The sequence below is a fragment of the Erythrolamprus reginae genome, chromosome Z (assembly GCF_031021105.1).
Source record: "Erythrolamprus reginae isolate rEryReg1 chromosome Z, rEryReg1.hap1, whole genome shotgun sequence".
Lineage (NCBI taxonomy): Eukaryota > Metazoa > Chordata > Lepidosauria > Squamata > Dipsadidae > Erythrolamprus > Erythrolamprus reginae.
The window spans coordinates 134,086,850-134,109,822 of record NC_091963.1 but is presented as its reverse complement, the minus strand read 5'-3'; the positions used below and the strand labels follow the sequence as shown (position 1 = coordinate 134,109,822).

At 44.6% G+C, this 22,973-nt stretch overlaps 2 protein-coding genes across 2 annotated transcripts in view; both read left to right on the top strand.

Annotated features, from left to right (window-relative positions):
* The first annotated feature begins 923 nt into the window (after nucleotides 1–923).
* On the top strand, nucleotides 924–17,248 carry ISOC2 (isochorismatase domain containing 2). Its single transcript, XM_070726826.1, has 6 exons — nucleotides 924–1,026; nucleotides 3,247–3,385; nucleotides 5,248–5,460; nucleotides 9,539–9,609; nucleotides 9,708–9,825; nucleotides 15,426–17,248. Exons 2-6 carry the CDS (start codon nucleotides 3,254–3,256, stop codon nucleotides 15,504–15,506), a joined length of 615 nt encoding a protein of 204 aa, XP_070582927.1. The 5' UTR covers nucleotides 924–1,026; nucleotides 3,247–3,253; the 3' UTR covers nucleotides 15,507–17,248.
* Nucleotides 17,249–19,802: 2,554 nt separating this feature from the next.
* The window catches only part of DBP (D-box binding PAR bZIP transcription factor), a 35,791-nt gene continuing 32,620 nt past the window's right edge, over nucleotides 19,803–22,973 (top strand). The window contains exons 1-3 of the mRNA XM_070726568.1: nucleotides 19,803–19,832; nucleotides 20,198–20,332; nucleotides 21,023–21,276. Of these exons, the coding sequence (XP_070582669.1) occupies nucleotides 19,810–19,832; nucleotides 20,198–20,332; nucleotides 21,023–21,276 (412 nt within the window). The 5' untranslated portion in view covers nucleotides 19,803–19,809. The remainder of the gene's footprint in view (nucleotides 19,833–20,197; nucleotides 20,333–21,022; nucleotides 21,277–22,973) is intronic.

Below are 22,973 nucleotides of genomic sequence, written 5' to 3'. Positions count from 1 at the left end.
TAAACTGAAACTTCTCCAGGACCATAGGGTAAAGTGAGGTTAGAGGGAGGTAGAACTATCTTCTCCAGATGGTTTGAACAGCAGCAAGATGGATGGACTTCATTTCAATGATAACATACAAATCTAATGAATAAATAAAATAAATAAATGATCCCTTTACATGATTCCTTTTTGTGACCTTCAGACAAACATGGGAAAGCCAGATTCACTTAACAACCATGTTACTAATTTAACAACTGCAGTGAGTCACTTAATAAATGTGGCAAGAAAGGTCATAAAATGGGACAAAACTCATTTAACAAATTTCTCACTTAACAACATAAACTTTGAGCTCAGTTATGATCAATATATTGAAGGCTACCTCTCTACATTCACTGGGAATGGGATTTCTACTGAGAAGCTAAGATCAATGTAGCTTAGTCCCAGACGAGTGCCACTTCAACATTCAAGCAAAGTGTTGTATATCTTTCTAGAATCTAGGGCACCACCGATAGTTCTACACTTCTTGAAGACAGCACACCAACAACATTTAAATTAACTACTGTGTATCTAGCCTTGTATTACCCACCCACTTATATCATCTATCTATCTGTCTGTCTGTCTGTCCGTCCGTCCGTCCATCTTTGATCATCTATTGATTGATCATCTATGACTGGTCGATTGATCAATCTATCTAATTATCATTAATCAATCGCCTGCCTGCCTGCCTGCCTGCCTATCCCACACACCTACGCGCCCGCGCGTGCATTGTACTGCATATTCCTTTAAGTGCCCAGTTCAAAAACTACATTTTTTTCTTAACTTCCTGATAAGAGGAGAGGATTTTTTTTAGAACGTGGTGTGTCAATACGGCTGCGCGTGGAACCCGAAGAAGCGACGCCATTGGCTAAAGGGAAAGTACATCAAGGGTTAGATCATTGGACGGCCAATAGCAGCTTTGAAGGCGCGGCTGGAGGGTGTATGTGTGAGAGAATCCTCTTTTGATTGGCTAGCAGTTCGCAGTGGCCCTAGAGAGCATTACAAAAGGTGAGTGTTCCGTGGAGTCGTGGGTGAAACCTTTATGTGCAAAGGGTTGAGCAAAATAAAAGCAGTTACGTGGCATCTAACCGACCTGAGATACTGGGAGGCTCAAGCCCTTCGGGGCAGTCGCTTTGCATTGATAACTGTGGAGTGGCATATTAAAGTCTGAACTGAGTGTCAGTTCAGTTTCTTGGGTCCCCACCCCGCTATGACAGCCTTATTAAGCACATGATTTGTATGTGTATTTCTGTGTGTGTGTGTGTGTGAGAGAGAGAGAGAGAGAGGGAGATCCTATTTTAAGTATTGCAGCTAAAGAAATGCTAGCCGGGTTTTCAGTTCCCAGAAGAAGAAATAAGCAAGTTTGAATATTATTTTTTATTTTTATGATTAGGTGCCATCAGTTTGGTGTCATCACTTAGCAGACACAAAGATAGATTTTTCTCCCTCGAGATCTATCTCTAAACCTGGGTATCATGTCTCCCAGCCCCCTTCCCTCAAGTCCTGCTGCTCCGCCTCATGTTGGAAGGAGGGGAGGGAGAAGGAGTATTCCTGGGAGGAATGAGCTGAAAATATGGGGTGGTGGTGTATGCTAGGGGTATATATTCCCAGCAGGGTCACCTAAAGTATGAAGGTCATCCCAGCTGATCACTAAAGCAAGCAGGCATCTACTGTATGCAGTAATATTTGGGGGTTGGACTAGATGACCCAAAAGGTCCCTTCCAACTCTAATAATAAATAAATAAATAAATGTAAATATAAGAAAATGCTGGAAATGGATCATTACTTTAGTGTCAAAGCAAAGGCAGCAATTTATACTGCGCAGGAAAAGGCAGAAGATCATATAAAACAACTGCACAGATAGAAAATAGTTAATGATTGACAGTATAATGCCAGATGATGGCCATCTCAGGTCAGATAGCATTCAGTGTGTTCCTGTGGAAAAGTTAAAATATTCTTAAGGACGATGGTAGGATTGCATGTGGGATGATACATAATTTTTTTTAAAAAAAGGTTTGATTGTATTTGTTCAGTCTGACTCCCTTTATGTATCAATGGGATCAATATGAAAGTCACTAGCAAAAATATGGAAAACATATATAAGAATCAGTGTGATAGAGCAGTTCAGGTGCTAAACTATCAGTGAAGAAAACCAGTTTTAAGCACAGATGCTGATAAGTGACTATGGGCCAATTATTCCCTAAATAGGATTTTTTTTAAAAAAAAATTACTAACCCATATTGGACCAGTGTGGCAGCTTATGATCTATAATCATCAGCAGTGGTGAAATCCAGCGGGTTCTGACAGGTTCTGGAGAACCGGTAACAGAAATTTTGAGTAGTTCGGAGAACCGCCAAATATCACCTTTGGCTGGTTGGCCCCCAGAATGGGATAGGAGTGGAGATTTTGCAGTACCCTTCCCCCGTCATGCTCAACAAGCCATACCACACCAACCAAGCCATGTCCACAGAACCAATAGTAAAAAAAAACAAAACACACATTTCACCACAGATGATCAGGTAAGGCACTCTTAATCCTACACTATCTTAAAGTGAGCTAATAATAATTGTGAAGCTCCACAAATTACTTTGGAGTTGAGCAGTCTAGGAATATATTTTTTTTAATTAGATATATTTTCTGCCCATTTCATTTCAAAGAAACTTTGGGAGGCTCACAGCATTAAAAGCATTAAAACCTTAAAGATAACTATATCTAAAATTATAGAAATGGAATCACAATCAGGCCCTTGCAGAAAATCAGGAGGGTGGGAGCTGAACTCACCTCAAGAACTAATATATTCCAAAAGGCAGGAGCCACAACGGAGAAGGCCCTTCTCTTAGACTCTGCCAGCTGAAATTCCTTGATTGATGGGGATCACAGCAGGCCTCCTCTTATCAGTGCAGAGGGGGTGGGCCATTGGGATGAGATGGTTCCTCAAAGAGCCATGCAGGGCTTTAAAGGCAAAATGTCAATACTTTGACACAAGCACTTTGAATATGTGAATGAATACACATTTAAAATGTATGAATAAATATTTAAAAAAACAGAGTTCAGTTGGTTTTGTACAGCTACGTTTGGATCTAACCCATTGTGTACATAACTCTTTACATATACAAAAAGTCTTTGTTGAGATTACCAAAATAGGGCTTTAAAACAAGCAAAATATATTTAGTAAAATAGCAAAAAGGAAGTTTAGGGGGGTATTCTAATATCTCAATCTGGTCTCAGCTTGGAAATGTCCCTGGCACGGCTTGGAAAAGTGGTTCCCAAATCAAGCATCTTGTTCCTGTGTGACATGCAGGAGAAATTCCGCCCCAACATCAGCTACTTTCCTCAGATTGTATCAGTGGCAGCTCGGATGCTGAAGGTAAACACTGGAGGGTAAGGACAAAGAGATTTGGCACAGTCTAAGAGACAAGAGAAAGAGAGAGAGAGAGAGAGAGGAAGACATGATTCATTTCACTAAATGGTTTTGATTGGGTATCGAATCTAAATACCCCAAGTACAGATATCTAGGATTCTAAATATGGGTCCCAGAATTCAAGGAGTCCATGTTTTAGCTGTTAGGGATGTTACCCAGCAGGTTCCTCCAAGGAACTGGGCCTAGCCCATAATTTTGAGGTAGATACTGCCCAAATTTTAGTGACTCTTGGGAGCTGTTTGTAAGAATGTTTAGCATTTGTTGTCAATGTTGGTGAAACCAGGCCTGATAACGGGGGTGGGCTACCGCCCGGATGGGAGAGAATTGCAGTGGGGTAGCGAAAATGGAGCTCCACCCCAGAGCACCCAATTTGCACTGAAAGATGTTGAAAGAAAATGCATAAGCCACGCCCCCAGTGTGGTAGCAAAAATTTTGATAGCCCTTTGCTGCTCATAACATGTTGTTTTGCCAAATGTCATGGTAGTGATCGGGTATCTAAGCAAGTTCTTTGGGATTCAGAAGACAATGAAAACTCCATTAAATACAGGGATTTTAAGCTCTACTATTAACTTGAGCAAACAGATGTAAGACCACAACATGGAAAGCAAATTGGACGTTTATTCTATTTTTTATTCTATTTTTAAATTTACCTATTCTGATTTTATGTATGGTGGGACTGGTCTCTGGGTGTCACACGACTTTCGTTGCCAATGACAATTTGTTGTTTTTGACAATGACAATAAATTTATTATTATTATTATACCAAGGAAAATATTACCAAATTTTCTTTCAAGCTGTCAGGAGCTCCTTCATAATAACAGCAGAGATATCCCAAGAGTGGCGGCCAATTTCCATAGTACCTAGTACTTGGTTCCATGCTGAAGCTGCCAACAAACAACAAAGACTCCCAGGTTTTTATCAACGCGTGGCACCATGACTTTATGGCCCTGCTATGCTCAGGAGATTGCAAGACCTGACCTTGACTGATGGCATATGACTCTGGGATAGGAATCAAAAGCCTGAGATTTAAAGCTATGTGAAGATCCAGAAAACAAGAATTAAAAAAAGCAGGCTAGCTCAGGAAAAAGCTCTAAATCTCCAGTTTTTTTCTTATTACAAAAGAGAAATCAAAATATGTCACTAAATTCCTCAAAATAATAATAGTCTTCCCAATTGCCACTACCCAAGTACGTACTTCTGGAGATGCTCCCTCGATCAGAGGGTCTTCTTCAGGAAAGTCAAGGCCTTAACTTCTCAACCTGGGGGTCGGGACCCCTTTGGGAGTCGAACGACCGTTCCACAGGGGTCACCTAAGACCATGGGAAAAGATAAATTTCCCATGGTGTTAGGGACTAAAGCTTCTATTCTGGCGCCTTGGAACATATTTTTACAATCTGACCATTCAGGCATTTACAGTGGGAATGTCCCTCAGGCCTTCCTGCCAATCAGCTTAAAGCTCTGTTGGAAGAATTGGCGCTAGAATTATGGTTGGGGGTCACCACAACACAAAGAACTGAATGAAGGGATCGCAGCATTAGAAAGGCTTAGAACCACTGCGGCTTAAGGCAAGACTGTCTGGTGCAATTCCTTAGATGGACACAAGGGGTCAGCACAAAATCAGCATCTGGAAAGCTCAGCTCTCCATCTAAACCAGAGGTCTTCAAACTTGGCTATGCTATTATGCTAGCTGGAGAATTCTAGGAGTTGAATTCCACAAAGTTGCCAAGTTTGGGGACCCCTGATCTAAACCATCTGGGAGTCCAGCTTGTTTTCACCCATCCCCAAGGTTCTCTTCTGTCTTCCCACAGGTTGCCAAAGCTCTTGAAATCTGCACTGTGGTCACTGAGCAATACCCCAAAGGTTTGGGTCCAACAGTACCGGAGCTGGGAGCTGAAGAATTGCCCAAATATGCCAAAACATGCTTCAGCATGCTCATCCCAGAGGTGGAGAAAGAGATGGCATCTGTTCCCAACTTGAAATCTGTACTTCTCTGTGGGATCGAGACACAGGCTTGCATCATGGTATGAGATTAAGAACCTGGATTTTGCGGGCAGGGCAAAAGAACTGATGCCAGGGTGGACAGACTAGCGATGCAGCTATTATAAATGTAGCAAAAGAAGAAAATATTTATTTGCTTGTTTATTTATTTGTTTGTTTGTTTATTAATTAGAAAGAAAGAAGGAAGGAAGCCCAAGGAGGGACAAAATGAAATATTAATGATGGGAAAAAAATATTTTAAATAATAAACCTGAATTCTTGAGTTGTCCCACAGTGAGTTTGTCCAATAGTGAGTTGACCTTGACAAATTGTCTTGTTAGAAGTTGGCGGTAGTGAGTTAATCACAGTGAGTTGGCCATGGCAAGTTGGCTGTGGCAAGTAGTCCATATTCTGCCTACAGTGAACCCAACTGCAGTATGTATATGGTGGTGCTTAAGGTCTTGAAGTAAACATGGGAGTTTCGAGTTTAAAGTACGTTTAGCTCTCAAGGGTTTGAACTAGTCTTGCTAAGCCATTATTCTTTACAAGGTTATAGGAATCTGCAGGAACTTGTTTCTTTTGTCAGAAATAACAGATAAAGCCTCATGCTGCAAACACTGCCCCAGGGCAAAGCTTACAGTGCAATGTGGTTTTAATAGTTGGACCCCGTCAGGGGGCTATTGTATGGTTAAAAGGAAGAGAGATTCCTAATTAAATCACCTTGTATTCCTGGAGGAAAGAGTGGGTTAGACGCTCAACAGGCAAATAAATAGGTCTATAGCAGAGGTCTTCAAATTTGGCAACTTTTAAGACTTGTGGATTTCAACTCCCAGAATTCTGGGAGTTGAAGACCACAAATCTTAAAGTTGCCAAGTTTGGGGACCCCTGATCTATAGAGATCAGGATTATCGTTCAAATAAGACAGTAGGGTTTTATTTATTTATTTATTTAATGGATTTGTATGACTCGGGGCGGCTAACAGCAATAACAAGACAGCATAGAATAATAATCCAATACTAAAAACAATTAAAAACCCAAACATACATACAGACATACCATGCATAAAATTGTAAGGGCCTAGGGGGAAAGAGTATCTCAATTCCCCCATGCCTGGCGGCAGAGGTGGGTTTTAAGTAGCTTACGAAAGGCAAGGAGGGTGGGGGCAATTCTAATCTCTTGGGGAGGTGGTTCCAGAGGGCCGGGGCCGCCACAGAGAAGGCTCTTCCCCTGGGTCCCGCCAAGCGGCATTGTTTGGTTGACGGGACCCGGAGAAGACCCACTCTGTGGGACCTAACTGGTCGCTGGGATTCGTGCAGCAGAAGGTGGTCCCTGAGATAATCTGGTCTGGTGCCATGAAGGGAACATAATAGAACAGTTTACTGAATTAATTATTGCTGCTAGATTCACCAGAGGAGTAAACTGTAAACCATGCTTATAAGCCAGTGATGGCGAACCTATTTTTCCTTGGGTCCCAAAAGAGTGTGCGTGCACGCTATCGTACATGTGTGAGTGCCCACACCCATAATTCAATGCCTGGAGAGGGCGAAAGCAGCTTTCCCTTGCCCCCTCGGAGACCCTCTGGAGGCTGGAAATTGCCTGTTTCCCAACTTCTGTTGGGCCCAGTAGGCTCATTTTTCACCCTCCTTAGGCTCCAAAGGCTCCCCTGGAGGCAGGAAAGGATAAAAACACCCTCCTCCATCCCCCAGAGATTCTCTGGAAGCCAAAAACGCCCTTCCAGAGCCTCTGTGTAAGCTAAAAATCAGATGGCTGGCACACACATGAACCCTGGAGTTGAGCTAGTGCAACGGCTCACGTGCCAGCAGATATGGCTCTGCCAACTGTGGCACCTGTGCCATAGGTTCACCATCACCGTTATAAGCTATCCCATTTGGGTTCATACAATGTCCAGGCAGTCCTCAATTTACAACCATTCATTTAATGACCGTTCAAATTTACAACAGTGCTGCAAAAAAGTGACTTGCAACTGGTCCTTGCACTTTTAACCTCTGCAGTTAAACAGGATCAAAATTTGGGTGCTTGGAAACAGCATGTACCTATGACAGTTCCAGGGTCTCGGGGTCATTTTTGAATTTCCCAGCCAGCTTTTGACAAGCAAAGTCATTGGGGGAAGCCAGATTCACTTAATAATTGCAGTGATTTGCTTAATGACCATGACAGAATGTTGTGAAATTGAACACAACTCATTTAATGCTTCTTCGGTGATGAAAATGCCAGTCCCAATTGCAGTCATAAGTCAAGGAATACCTAGTGTAGAGAAACCAACACAAGAGATTATACATAGCTTAAGGATGCACTATTAGTTCCTTAGGCTTCTTTGAGCCTGATTGTTTCTTTGCATAGGTTTCATTGATTTAAAACAAGCCATATTTTGATCTAATGTGTTGAGCATCCTTAGCCAGGTAATATTACTTTTTTGGCTTTGACTCCACATGTTGTGTGAATCTAGCCACTATAATTTATTCAGCACACTATGGCTAACTAAGCTGTGCTTGCAAGTATTGTTTGAAACTGACATTTAAGTGACAATTGGAAAGATCCATTTCTTCCTATCTTTGAATCTTTAATTGATGTAATCTTCATGTAGTCTTCAACTGACAACAGTTCACTTAGTGACCGTTCAAAGTTATGACGACACTGAAAAAGGTGATTTAAGACCATTTTTCACACTTAGGACTGTTGCAGCATCCCCATGGTCATGTGATCAAAATTCAGTTGCTTGGCAACTGGCTCGTATTTATGACCATTGCTTTGTCCCAAGGTCATAGAATTCCCTTTTGTAACCTTCTGACAAGCAAAGTCAATAGGAAAGCCAGATTCACTTAACAACTGGATTGCTAACTTATCAATTGCATTAACTTATCACTTAATAACTGGGGCAAAAAAAGAATAGAATAGTGTTCTGGTTTCTGGTAGAAGTTTAGTAATTACAAATAACTCATGAAATGCATCATTTCATAAACAAAGCAATTCCGTTTATTTCTCTGCTCTCTTGTACTTCAACACATTCCAGATATCAATCGGTCCGTTATCTCTCTTCTAGCCGCATTTCTCACATTCCCTTTCCTGCTTCAATTAGACAAGATTTATTTCCTAACTACATAGCTATAAAAAACAGCAGCACTGACTAAGTACAATACAAAATACTTTGGCTTACTTTAGTGTGGTGAAAAAAACCCTCCATATTTCTTTTCAGCAACGTTGAAACTCCACCCTTCTTCTCCACTAGCCCCCTGACCTGCCAAATACCTTACTACAATATTTAACCCATTCCTCTCCTTAATATCTTCTTCCAGACCTTTGCTCTCTACGTTTCTGAATCCTTCTGAATTTAGGGTTAACCCAGCGTGCGTCTGATTCTCCCTCACTAGATCCTGAACTCATAGCCCCATCCTGTGGCTGGCCTCCCACCTATTCTACTACCTGTAATCCCGGGCCCCCCACTACTTCATAAACACTATCTGAATCTGAGTCCTCAATATCTTCATCATCCTCCAACTGATCAAGAGTATGTACAACAGAATAGAATAGAATAAGAACAGAATATAGAATATAGAATGGAATTCTGGGAGTTGATGTTCACAAGTCTTAAAGTTGCCAAGTTTGGGGACCCCTGATTTAATGCAGTATAAAAATGCAAATAATTTTTCTGCAAACCACCAAACCTTTCTTGTGGACCACCAGTCCTATTCTATTCCATTCCATTCCGCACACCCCTTTAGGAATGGGTTGAGGTCTACAATGGTCTAATGTTTAAGTTTTGGGGGTTTGGGAAAGAAAGTTAGGCAGCGCGCAGGCGCGAAGCTAATTTGCTCCTATGGATGAAAGCAGAAGCAGGGAGCCAGCTTACCACCAGTGGATGTGTATTCATGGTGGAAATGAAGACCCAGCATAGTCCCCTCCACCACAAAAGGTTAGTACCAAACACCCCAGCATTTCTTAGCCCAGAGGTCCAGCTGACTGGGCAACTGTGGGAGATGGTTGAAGAACTCAGAGTTGCAAAACCCTGGGAGTGGCAGAGTTCTGAAGAGAGCCACCACAGGAATGATTGCTCTCTCGTAGAAACTGAAGGCAGTTTCTTTTGATATTTTTTTTTTGATCCAGAGCACTGCCTTGGATGTCATGGAGCGAGGCCTGGACGTTCACGTCGTGGTGGATGCTTGCTCTTCTCGCAGGTGATCAGTGGGACGGATGGGAGAGGAGCACAACACTGGCCCTTCTGTTTTACTCCTGTCTTTCATTGAGCCCTTGTCCTTCCGTCTCCCGTTCTTAGCCAGGTGGACAGGATCGTAGCTCTATCCAGACTACGTCAGAGCGGAGCGTTCCTTACCACCAGCGAGGGACTTATCCTACAGCTTGTCCGGGATGCGGCCCACCCAAATTTCAGAGAGGTAATTCTCTAAATTTCTTTACACACATCCAAGCTTCCGGCTTCATTCACCTGACAGTGCCTCTCTATGAATGGCCCCTTGTGAAGCTCAGTGTGAAGCAGTCCCACTCATATCAGGAGGGGTAAAATCCAGCAGGTTGACAGGTTCCGGAGAAGCGGTAGTGGAAATTTTGAGTAGTTTAGAGCAGTGTTTCCCAACCTTTTTTGAGCCGCGGCACATTATTCATATTTTCAAAATCCTGGGGAACACTGAACGGGGTGGGTGGGGGGGTGGCTAAAGAAAAGTTTTGACAAAAAAAAAATCTTCCTCCATTTCGCTCTATTTCTCCCTCACTCTTTCTCTCTCTTCCTTCCTTCCTTCCTTTCTTTCTCTCTCTCCATCCCTCTTTCTTTCTTCCTCTCTTTTTTGCTCTCTTTCTCTCTCCCTCCTTCCCTCCCTATATGTCTTTCTCTCTCCCTTGCTCTCTCTGCCTCTCTTGCTATCTCTCTTTCATTCTCTCTCTTTCTTTCTTTCTTTCTCTCTTTCTCTCTGTCTCTCTTTCTCTGTCTCTCTTTCTCTCTCTCTTGCTAGCTCTCTTTCTCTCTCTTTCTCTTTCTCTCTGCCTCTCTTGCTATGTCTCTCTTGCTCTGTCTCTCTTTCTCTCTCTTCCTTTCTTCTCTGCGGAGGCCGGCGAAGGTTTTTCTTCTTTTAAATGTTCCGGGTGGCAGGGGGATGCGGAGCCCGCACGCACACACCCCCGACATTCCAAATTCTGCCTCAGCTGTGCGAAGAACGCCTGCCCCGCCTGTCCTGCAGCCCTTTCGCTGACAGCCTGGGACAAAAGCGCTCCGTGAAGGGACTGCAAGAGGGGCCGGGCAGGCATTAGCAGCCGGATGAGGAGGACGAGAAGCCGCTGCAGCCACCCCCAATCCCCCCCCTTCCCTGGGTGCCTTCCAAAGGCCCCTGGAAAAAGGCAGGAGGTAGCAACGAGGCGCGAGGACAAGCAGGCAGCTTGGTGGAGGGGAAGCGCTGAGGGGCTCTCCTCCTTCCCCACCCCCGCGCTTCTCTCCCGCCCTGGCTTTTGCTTCGCCCGCAGATTTCCCCGCAGTTCAAAAGGAGGCAAGAGGTGGCCTGGATGAAATTGCGGGGAAATCATGGGGCGAAGCGAAAGCCAGGGCGGGAGAGAAGCGCGGGGGTGGGGAAGGAGGAGAGCCCCTCAGCGCTTCCCCTCCGCCAAGCTGCCTGCTTGTCCTCGCGCCTCGTTGCTACCTCATGCTGCTCCCACCATGGCTGCTCGCGGTTCCGGTGCCCCTGGCTGAAGGTCGTCCTGTGGCTGGTCTTTGGCTTTACGGTTGCTTCCTGGTTCCCTCTCCTCCCTCCGCCTGTGTCTACCGCCAGCGCCTCATTCCTCGGAGCTGCCGCTTCCTTCCAGGCAGCCCAGCCACGCTGCCGTAGAAAGTGCAGAGGTTATTGCCGCCACCTCTGCCTCCACTCAGGGAGCCACCGTGGTTGAGCTGAGGGAGAGGAAAAGGCGCGGTGACCACGGTGGCTCCCTGAGTGGAGGCAGAAGCGGTGGCAATAACCTCTGTGCTTTCTACGGCAGCGTGGCTGAGCTGGACGGAGGGAAGTGGCAGCTCCCAATCGAGAAACCCACGGCAACGGGCGACGGCTTGGTGGGAGGCGACGGCGGGAGACACAGGCGGTGGGAGGAGAGGGAACCAGGAAGCGACTGTGAAGCCCAAGACCATCCACAGGATGACACTCCGCCCAGCTTGAGCTTTTCGCGGCACACCTGGCCATGTCTCGCGGCACACTACTGTGCTGCGGCACACCGGTTGGGAAACGCTGGTTTAGAGAACCGGCAACTACCACCTCTGGCTGGCCCCAGAGAATAGAATAGAACTCTTTATTGGCCAAGTGTGATTGGACACACGAGGAATTTGCCTTTGGTGCATATGCTCTCAGCGTACATAAAAGAAAATACAGTGGTACCTAAGAATGCCTCTACTTACGAACTTTTCTAGATAAGAACCGAGTGTTCAGGATTTTTTTACTCTTTTCAAGAACCATTTTAGGTTTAGGTTTAGGTTTAGGTTTATTGGATTTATATGCCGCCCCTCTCCGCAAACTCGGGGCGGCTCACAACAATAATAAAAAAACAGTACAGTACACAATACCAAATCCAATGCCCACCCATCCAGATTCCAATTGAAATTAATAATCTCATAAAAAAAACAAAAACAAAACAGTATATATAAAAAACAGGCACACAGTCAATCAATCAACAAAACAACATGGGCAAGGGGGAGGTGTTTTAGTTCCCCCATGCCTGACGGCAAAGGTGGGTCTTAAGGAGTTTACGAAAGGCAGGGAGGGTGGGGGCAATCCTAATCTCAGGGGGGAGCTGGTTCCAGAGGGTCGGGGCCCCCACAGAGAAGGCTCTTCCCCTGGGTCCCGCCAGACGACATTGTTTAGTCGACGGGACCCGGAGAAGGCCAACTCTGTGGGACCTAACCGGTCGCTGGGATTCGTGCGGCAGGAGGCGGTCCCGAAGATATTCTGGTCCGGTGCCATGAAGGGCTTTATAGGTCATAACCAACACTTTGAATTGTGACCGGAAACTGATCGGCAGCCAATGCAGACTGCGGAGTGTTGGAGTGATATGGGCATACTTGGAGAAGCCCATAATTGCTCTCGCAGCTGCATTCTGCACGGTCTGAAGTTTCCGAACACTTTTCAAAGGTAGCCCCATGTAGAGAGCGTTACAGTAGTCGAGCCTCGAGGTGATGAGGGCATGAGTGACTGTGAGCAATGACTCCCGGTCCAAATAGGGCCGCAACTGGCGCACCAGGCGAACCTGGGCAAACGCCCCCCTCGCCACAGCTGAAAGGTGTTTTTCTAATGTGAGCTGTGGATCGAGGAGGACGCCCAAGTTGCGGACCCTCTCTGAGGGGGTCAATAATTCCCCCCCCAGGGTAATGGACGGACAGATAGAATTGTCCTTGGGAGGCAAGACCCACAGCCACTCCGTCTTGTCTGGGTTGAGTTTTCTACTTGCAAACCCGAGTCTCCAAAACTGTAACCGGAAAAGGCAGGGAGAAGCCTCCGTGGGGCCTCTCTAGGAATCTCCTGGGAGGAAGCAGGGCCGGAAGAGGCAGGGAGAAGCCTCTGTGAAGCCTGTGAATCTCCTGGGAGGAAACAGGGCCTCCACCCTCCCTGTGGTTTCCCCAATTGCATGCATTATTTGCTTTTACATTAATTCCAATGGGAAGAATTGCTTCTTACAAACTTTTCTATTTAAGAACCTGGTCACGGAACGAATTAAGTTCGTAAGTAGAGGTACCACTGTATACATTTGTCAAGAATCATGAGGTACAACACTTAATGATTGGGGTGGGTGGGGTGGGAATGGAGATTTTGCAGTATCCTTCCCCTGCCACGCCCACCAAGCCATGCCCACCAAGCCACACCCACCGAATTGGTAGTTAAAAAATTTGGATTTCATCAGTGATCCCAGCCACCTTTACAGAATTAAGCAGGCTGGCCCTGTTTCTCTTTTTGACGGGATAATAAAACTACAGAACCCACAGTTGCTTTGTCACGGTCAGCAATATCATGATCAAGTGATGGGAAGACATAACATATCTCCCAGGCTGGTTAGGTCCCACAGAGTTGGTCTTCTCCAGGCCCCATCAGCCAGGCAATGCCCTCTACCGGGGCCTAAGGGAAGAGCCTTCTCTGTGGTGGCCCCAGCTCTTTGGAATCAACTGCCTCCGGAGATTTGTACCAGTTCTACCATCTTGGCCTTTCAGAAGGTTTTAAAAACTCACTTTTGCCAGCAGGCCAGGGGCCGTTGAGTGTTAATACCTTGCTCCAGCCGATGATATGGGTGTATATGATGGGATGAATGTGGAGGAATGTTTTTCAAGAACTAGGGGTTTTAGTCTACATTTTAGATTTCTTATATGTTTGTATTTTTGTATTGATTCTTGTTGTGAGCCGCCCTGAGTATACGGAGAAGGGAGGCATAGAAGAAGACCAAATAATAAAATAAAATAAATAATAAATTAATAAATAAACATTCCTGTACTTTATTCTATTGTGCCTCATGTGCTCTCTGGCATAGAAGAAGAGAATGCTATAACCCAGTGTTTCCCAACCTTGGCCCACTTGAAGACATTTGGACTTCAACTCCCAGAATTCCCCAGCCAGCAAATGCTAACTGGGGAATTCTGGGAGTTGAAGTCCAAATATCTTCAAGTGGCCAAGGTTAGGAAATACTGCTATAACTAGTTACCAGAATTCCTAGAGAAGCCTGTTGTGGTGCCACTCTAGGCTCTGGTCTCTATCTAATTCTAAGGCAATTTGGTTGATCAAATGAGGCCAGCTGATTAAAGCCAATCAATGTGAACAAACCAGTTCTGTGTCTCCGCCCAAGGGAATGTAGTCTGGCAGAGTTAAACCAAACTTTGCCTGAGAGCACATTTTTTGAGAAAATAAGAGCTATACTAATCTTTCAATAGGCAATTATTAGGCCACTGTCCAGAAACTGGATAGCATATCAGACTTATTCTAAATGTAATAGTATATTCGCCCACATTTCTACAACACTCTGTGGCCTGTACTGGCTGCCAATCAATTTCCGGTCACAATTCAAAGTGTTGGTAATGACCTTTAAAGCCCTACATGGCATTGGACCAGAATACCTCCGGAACCGCCTTCTACCGCACGAATCCCAGTGGTCGATAAGGTCCCACAGAGTTGGCCTTCTCCGGGTCCTGTCGACTAAACAATGTCATCTGGCGGGCCCCAGGAGAAGAGCCTTCTCTGTGGCGGCCCCGGCCCTCTGGAATCAACTCCCCCCGGAGATATGAACGGCCCCCACCCTCCTTGTCTTTCGCAAATTACTCAAGACCCACCCATATCGCCAGGCATGGGGGAACTGAGACACCTCCCTCAGGCTCCTATATTTTATGATTGGTATGTAGGTGTTGCATGGTTTCTTTTAACTATTGGGGTTTTATATATGTGTGTGTGTGTGTGTGTGTGTGTGTGTGTGTGTGTGTGACATGTTTTTTTGCTGAATTTGAAAATTAAGGGCCAACCCAGGGCCATTTCCAAGGCAGTTAATGTTATTGATAGCCGACAATTCTATCTGTATGTGTCACATGTTTTTCTGCTGAATTTGAAAATTAAGGGAGACTAGGAGAGATCTATTTCGGCCTTATTTTTGCCTCATCAGCTAGCCATACCCTCACTGGGACTTGAACCTGCAACCTTTGCCTTGTAAGGCAGAGAATTATCCTCTAGGCTACAGTATCCAATCCCTTTAGTTCTGCACCAGGGAAGGGTTATATATTTCTTTTAATATTAGATTTGTTTTACTATTACCGTATGTTCTTTTACTATTGTTGTGAAAATCTAATAAATAAATAAATAAATAAAATATTCCTCCAGTCACAATGAGCATCACAGCTTGGTGAAAACGTCTGGCAGGGTTCCGAGGGAATCCATGTTCGTGGATCTTATGAATTTCTGCTGGCTTGAAAGAAAGCAGATCCGACAGCTTCCAGATGATTCTCCAACTGTTTCACCCACACCCCAACCCCTTTCTTTTTCAGATTCAGAAATTGATTATGGATCCTGCCCCTGACAGTGGCCTCCTGCCTTTCTTAAAAGAGCCAAATCCCCTTTTCAGTTAGCCTAGCTGCTTCAAAGATGACCTTATTTTGAAACACCTTCAGCCATTTCACCTGATGTTCCTTGTCCTTCTCAATGGGAAGGAACGAAATCAAGATTCTTCAGGTTGAATTGAAAGAGGAAGATGGCGAATTATAAACCTAAATGAGAAGTTGCATCAGAATTGTGTTGTTTCTATAATTATGCAATGAGATGGCTGGAAGAAGACTGGTAATATTTTGACCTGGTCTTTTTCGATTAAGAAACATTAATTCTGCCTGCCTCCTTAGCTCATGATGTGAATCTTGGCCATGTGAACAAATATATATATTTAATTTGCACATTTTATTGCGACAGTTCTCTTGTGAAAGTACTATATATAAATAATATCAATACATAAATAAAATACAAAGTTTTACACTTTGTATCTATGGAGATTCTCAGTCATCCAGGTCATGGTTGCCCCAATGGTGCTTTTTCAAAGTGTAACTGGGCTTTGTTTTTCCTTGAAGATGTTTCACTTCTCATCCTAGAAGCTTCTTCAGTTCTTACTGCTGAACAATCTTGGTTGAGAAGTAAAATGCCTTCAAGGAAAAATAGTTGCCTTTTGAAAAAACATCTTTGGGTTTTACACTTTAGTGCAGGTTTAGGAAACAATTGGGAAAGTAAGCAAGTACTAGATTTAGATATGATGCTTTTTTGAATAAACTACAGTTTTGGAGTGGTTTTAGTTAACTGCATTTAATTGCGGTTAGATTAATCTAAGCATTATGACTCAAGTCTGATGTATGAATCCAGTTTACTTCTATTGACGGAAAGACCAATACAAGTAGTCCTTGACTTGTAACAGTTCAAGTAGTGACCGTTCAGACTTTACAATGACACTGAAGAGAGTGACCTGTGGCCATTTTTCACTTATGACCAATGCACTATCTCTGTGATCATATGATCAAAATTCAGATGCTTGGCAGCTGACTCATATTTATGACGGTTGTAATGTCCCTAGGTCTTGTGATCACCTTTTGCAAACTTCTGACCATCAATGTCAATGGGGAATGCAGATTCACTTAACAACAGCTTCACTAACCACTGCAATGATTCATTTAACAACTGCGGCAAGAAAGTTTATAAAAAGGGGAAAAATTCACTTAACAAATGTCTCAGTAACATAAATTTTAGGCTCAGTCGTGGTCATAAGTCAAGGACCTATGTGCAGGAAAACAGGAATTTGTACAGGTAATCATACAATCTGAAAAAGTCCTTTCTTTTCCTACTTTTCATAACTTTTGGGTCTACTCACAATCATGAAAGCTAAAAATGTGGATTTATTTAGAAACATAGAAGTCTGACAGCAGAAAAAGACCTCATGGTCCATCTAGTCTGCCCTTATACTATTTCCTGTATTTTATCTTAGGATGGATATATGTTTATCCCAGGCATGTTTAAATTCAGTTACTGTGGATTTATCTACCACGTCTGCTGGAAGTTTGTTCCAAGGATCTACTAAAAACAGATCCCCACAATTTCATGTTTCATGCCCTGTTCAATACAGTGAAATGTGTATTTTTGAGGCCCTAACAAATGTTCAATAAGCTCCAGCTATATATATATTTTTAAAAAGCTTACCAGCTTCACGTGCAGAAATTAATAAGTTAGGAAATTTCCCTTCATTTCTTGATAAATTTCAACTGCTGTTTTCTGAGTATCAAAAGCATAATCTTAGCGGCTGTCTTCAATTGTGAAATAAAACGGCGATTGTTTCACACTCCAGGCTCACATTTTTATTCCAGTCTAAAACAACATTTCTCAACCTTAGCAACTTCTAAGATGTGTGGACTTCTAACTCTCAGAAGCCAGCAGGCTGGAGAATTCTAGGAATTGGAGAACACATATCTTTAAGAGTTATTATTATTATTATTATTATTATTTATTCGATTTGTATGCCGCCCCTCTCCGAAGACTCGGGGCGGCTAAAGTTGCTAAAGGTTGAGAAACCCTGCTCTAAAGTCACAACTGGTTTACATAAAATCTGTCCGAGCCAAGCATCACCATGGGATGTTGATGGAGATTCTCAAGTCATCCAGGTCATGGTTATATTTTGTTGGAAGAAATATCCTTTTGGATTCCGTTCCAAGTGGGGGAAAAGACACTGGAAACATAGAGACTGCATGGAAAGATGGTTTAATGATGAAGGCCTTCTTGGTGGCTGCTCCGGCTCTTTGGAACCAGATACATCCCGAGATCCAGATTGTCCCCACCCTACTGACCTTCCAAAAACCCGTAAAGTCCTGGCTTTTCTAGCAGACCTGGGGTCGCTGATTAGATGGTACACAATCAGGATCCGGCAACATCATCCAACACGCATGATTTTCCTCAACTGTTTTAACTGCTTGGTCGTTGGTTTTAGATGTTTTAAACCTTTTAAAGGAGATTTTATGTTATCTGTATTTGACTGTGACCCACCCAGAGTCCTTCAGGAATTGGGTGGCATGTAAATACAAACAAACAAATAAAACAAGATCACATGGTTTGAAGTCGTGGACAGAAAGAAGGGATGCTGAGAGTACCTGATTTTATCCCGTTGGCAGTGATGAGCTGCTGTCCCAACTGGGGGGGGGGGAGGATAGGCAGGGATTAAATGAGGGTTAGTAAGTTTATGCAGTATTTATTGAATACTTAATATTTTTTTATTGGCCTTCCTGCTCTAGTACCCTTGTATGAGCTTTAATTACTTTTAAAATAGGAAATAATTAAATAGCATGTTTTTACCCTTAAACACTTTGTTTTAATCATTATCTAGAACTGAACTTTTATAGCAATTAAAGAAAATTGAGCTACTTGCCTAATCTGTTATTATGCTGAACCTTGTGGGTTCAATAGGAAACCTGAAAATGTGACTGTGTTCCTCAACAAATAATGCTCTCTATCATTTGTCCTTTTTCGTGGCTATTCAAATAATGTGACTTAATCGACTGAAAAAGAGTCCAAGCACCTATTTGAAAACTTATATTGGTCGGTAAGCCACTCCCACCAAATCACATGATCTTTAGACCACCCTCAGTGACAATTGTCAAGCCACTCCCACCTGGTCACATGGCTGACAAGCCACTCCTACCCAGTCACAGGACCATCAAGCCATACCCACACAGTAAGCCATGCCCTCAGTGTGGTAGTAAAAAATTTTTGCAGCTCTTCATTGCCAGTCGGGCTTTTGAATTTGCGTTTGTATTCTTATTGGTTGTCAGACTCCCATGGGGCCATGCAAGGGCAACTCTGTAGGCTGTCCCGAGTCCCAGGCTTGGTTGAGCCTTGCTGGGTGATGATGTAATGAAAGGACTTTGGGCAATTCCTATTATGGCTCTGCTTGGTGGAGATAGATTTTTTTAAATGTAGAATAGACTGGACCAAGTTGGCCCGTTGACAAAGGGTTGACTTTCTGCCTCTGTTATAGGGGAAATATTCTGTCCTTTTAATATTTCCAAAAATATTTCCTAGGAGGGGGGGGGTGCTAACCTCGTAGTTTCAAAGAGGTAAGAAGCGTCTTCAGCTCCGACAAGATGGTGGGGAATGGAAGGCTTTATATTCCATATGCAGGGAATCTGCAAGGAATATAAACCTTTCCCATTCCTCACCATCCAGTCAGAACTGAAGAAGCTTCTTGGGTGAGAAGCAAAACGTCTTAAAAAAATAACCTAGAAAAGTCCAGTTCCCTCTTGAAAAAGCACCTTCGGGACATCATCACCACGGGAAAAGTAGCATTATTTTGACAGGAGAGTCTTCCAAGAAATCTATGCATCCATCATCCCAGAGTGAGCACGAAAAGAAGCAATGTTTGTTTCTGTCCCCGTTGTTGAGACTGCTTCAACTGACAGCTTCACAGCAAAACACTGCACCTCCAGGAGTCCAGAGGAAGCAAGAAAATTAGGTTTTCTGGATATGGCACATTGCCACTTCGGGCAGCTGTATATTATTTGAAGACTAATCCAACAGCAAGGATATAGTTTTTTAAAGTCATATCCACGTAGGACTCCAGATTTGATCTGTCTGTATCCCCCCCTCGTTCATCCCCCCCTCACACTTCTTATTACCGTACTTTCCGTTGAATACGCCGCTGTCCCTTTAAGACCCAGGCTTCCCTTTCTGCCCCCCCCCCCAATCACAACACCAGTGACACGTGCCTGCCCGCGTGCGTCCAACGCTGAACTGTCGCCTTTCCCCCCCCTTCCGCCGTCCCATTGGTCAAAACTGGGTCAGGCTCCTCCCACCGACTCTCCTCCCATTGGTGAAATCTAGGTCAGAGCCCCACCTGCCCCATGGCAGACGCACATGACAGAAGAAGCAGCGGGGAGGTGAGGCGGGGGGCGGGTGGGGGGGAGCGAGCGGTGTTTGCAAATCTCACGCTCCCGGGCGGCTGGTTGGTGGAGAAGGGCTGGCGAAGCCCCGCCCACTTTCGCTGCCTGACCCCTCCCACTTTGTGGCAAAAAGAGGGGCGAATTCGGAAATAGTTGCGAAGTGCTTGTTGAGGAAAGTAACCGGAGCGGTTTTGTTTTTTGTTTTTGTTTTGTTGTTGTTGTTGTCGTTGCAATTTTTACATCTGCGTCTCTCCGTCTATTGCACGCGTCTGGCTCAAATGCATTGGTTCCCTTCTGGGGGAAGCCTGCATAGGAGTCCGGAACGGATCGGGATCCGCTTTCGGTTTCCCCCCTTATTATAGCAGCGATCTGGCAGAGAAGCAGGTGCGAAAACCTCGGATTCCTCCGGTGCCCGCCCGAGAAGACGCTTTTCCCTCGTCGGAGATCGCGAACCGCATTTTTCCGGGGCTGCTAAGGTTTAGCCGGAGGAGGCAAAGGCGAGTTGATCCACCGCCGCCGTTTAGAGGGATCGGGATCTATTTAGCGAAGGGGTCGCATCGCCGACGTCTTTTCCTTTAGAGAAGGAGGAAAAGCTTAGGAGATTTTTTTTCTTTCGGAGAGGGGAAAAAAAACAACCTCCTAAGAGTCGTTAATTTTCCGCCAAAATAAATAAATAAATCCAATTTTTATTTTTAAAAAATGTGTGTTAGACAATCGATTTCCACCCCCCCCCCCCGGTTTCCTGATCATCCTTAATTATTGTTTCTTGCTTTAAGGGAAAAAAAGAATTAAATCTCCCACGCCCCCCACCCCAGCCTCCTCCCGATCTCCTCCAGCAAGATCCTAACAGATCCTCTGCGAAGATCCTTCTTGGGGGCCGGACTGTTTGCTAAATTTGGAGCGGGGCAAAGCGGGGCCCGTCCGCCTGAGCCCTGGAGGCTTATTTCGGGGCTGGTGGTGGAGGGAGAACTAGAGAGGAAAGAGTGGGGGGGGGGGGGAGTGGGAAAGAAATCTTTTCTTGGGGGTGGGAATCGTCCAGGTCCTGAAATTTCTTCCCCTTCCTGAGCATCGTGGGTGAATTTCAGTGGGGGGGGGGGCTCTAGTTCGAAGCTTTATGCTTTTGCTGGTGGGTTTTTTTATATATATATATAGAAAATATATATTTCTAAAGTCAGGACACTTTGTAGGTCGACGAAAAGAGAGGAAAAACCCACCATCGGCGGCGGTGGCGGTGGGCATCTCCTGGAGTTAACTGCTGCTCCTGCCTTTGCCGCAACCTTCACCATGGCCCAAGGCAGCCCCAGTCTCCTGTCTTCTCCTCCTCCTCCTCCTCCTCCAGTGGCAATCGGAGGCCCCAGTTCCACTATGGTCAGTCTTAAGAGCCTCCTGCAAGGGCCGGTCAAGAGTCCTGAACGGCGGGGGACCAAAGATCCAAGCTCATGTGAGTGATTTCACCCCCTCCCGCTTGACAGCCCCCACCGCCTGCAACACGCCAGGTCTAGCTTTCAGCCACGTGAAACAATTGCTGCTTTCCCAACTGTTTTCACCCGTTCACAGTGGAGGGATTTGATTTGACATGTTTGTTTAGAAATTGCTAAAGCAATTTTTTTTAAATGTCTCTGTGCTGATTATCATCTATGGGGTCTACATGTCATCTGTCTACTCAATCAGCATTCTAGCTAGTTGGCTAGCTAATATCTATTCTCCCTCCCTCCCTCAATCTCTCAATCTCATCTGTTCTATATGTCCATCTATCTAATCTATTCATCTATACGCAATCTATATGAACATCTGTCATCTATCTACTTATGCAGTGTCTATCTACATCTCTCTCTCTCTCCCATCTACTATCATCCATCATGTAGTTGCTAGGAATCAAAAACAACTTTAGTGGCACATAATCCATCAACTATATATAGAATTGCTGCTAGTTCCATTTTACAGTTTGGGAACCAAGAGGATGAGCCACCGTAGAGGGAGAAAGAGACTGGCCATATTTGCAAAGCACGTTTTCCGGTTATGAACCAAATCGGGGTTTCTTTAACCCATTTTTATTAGCTCGTCCCACATACTGAAGCATGAACTTTGCATGGATGGCCAGGTTGCACCCCACATTGCATACATTACGTTTAGCTGATTTGTGATTCGGTGTGCCTGTGGGAACACAGGATTAAAGTGAGGGTCTCCTCTGAGCCAGTACCATTTTTCATCCTCCGTTTGAACCTTGAGAAGCCTTTCCCAAACATTTCATTTTGACAGTTCACGTGTTTTCTGCCCAGCTTGCCTGAGACATTGCCAATTTCATAACATGGATGCAGTTTAAAAGAATTAGATATCTTATGTCACATTAAAGGTAAATCATATCAGGTTGTTGTGGGCTCTCTTTGTGTGCATGTATCCCCCCACACACACACACAGGGGGGGGGGAGAGAGAGAGAAACCTTATAATAAATATAATTCCAGCTGTCACTCCATCTTGTTCATTTTTCCTCCTGACTACCAGTTGTTTCCCAATCTCCCTGCTCATTTGGGATCCTTTGCAACATAGGATTGTCTTTTAAAGTAACAGGAACACGCCACCAGTGGGTAAAAGAGGCCTCATTGCCGTGGCTTTCCGCTTGCTTTCACTTCTACCTTCTCTGCCATCTGGATTTGGGAAGGGGAGGAGGGGGAGGAGGAGGGAAAGGAGCGGAGGGAGTGTTGCCATTAACGCGGTGTCCTCATTTCAACCTGCCACCATTTACTTCCCCTTTTTGTTCTGTTTCCTGCCCTGTGAACTGCAAGAATAAGGTTTGTGCTCGAGGAAGATCCTTCCCACCCCCCCTGAGAAATTGCTTATAAGAATTCCCGTGCCTTCTGCGTGCATAGGAGACTGCAGCCGCGTTTTAATTTTGATGGGGTCATCATTTTAACGAAGCTTTGGAAGTGGGAGGGAGGGAAGGAGTCAGGTTGTTCACGCACAGCTTTCAGCTGGGAGGGGCCTGAGAGTTCCACGGGAGAGCAAAGCCCTTGCAAATAGGATAGGGTAGAGTAAGTAGGTGGTGTTCGGAGTAGCCCTCCTGAAACCTGGCACCTTCCTGCCAGAGTGCAGCAGTGGTTGGAGGGGGACGATGGGAGTTGTAGTTGTGAAAGAAGCTT

Excerpts from the sequence above, each read along its gene's own strand:
- ISOC2 (XM_070726826.1), top strand. The coding sequence starts at position 3,254 with ATGTCCCTGGCACGGCTTGGAAAAGTGGTTCCCAAATCAAGCATCTTG. Across the intron at positions 3,386-5,247 it reads TGGCAGCTCGGATGCTGAAG|GTTGCCAAAGCTCTTGAAAT; the intron begins GTAAACACTGGA and ends GTCTTCCCACAG. Across the intron at positions 9,610-9,707 it reads GATGCTTGCTCTTCTCGCAG|CCAGGTGGACAGGATCGTAG; the intron begins GTGATCAGTGGG and ends TCCCGTTCTTAG.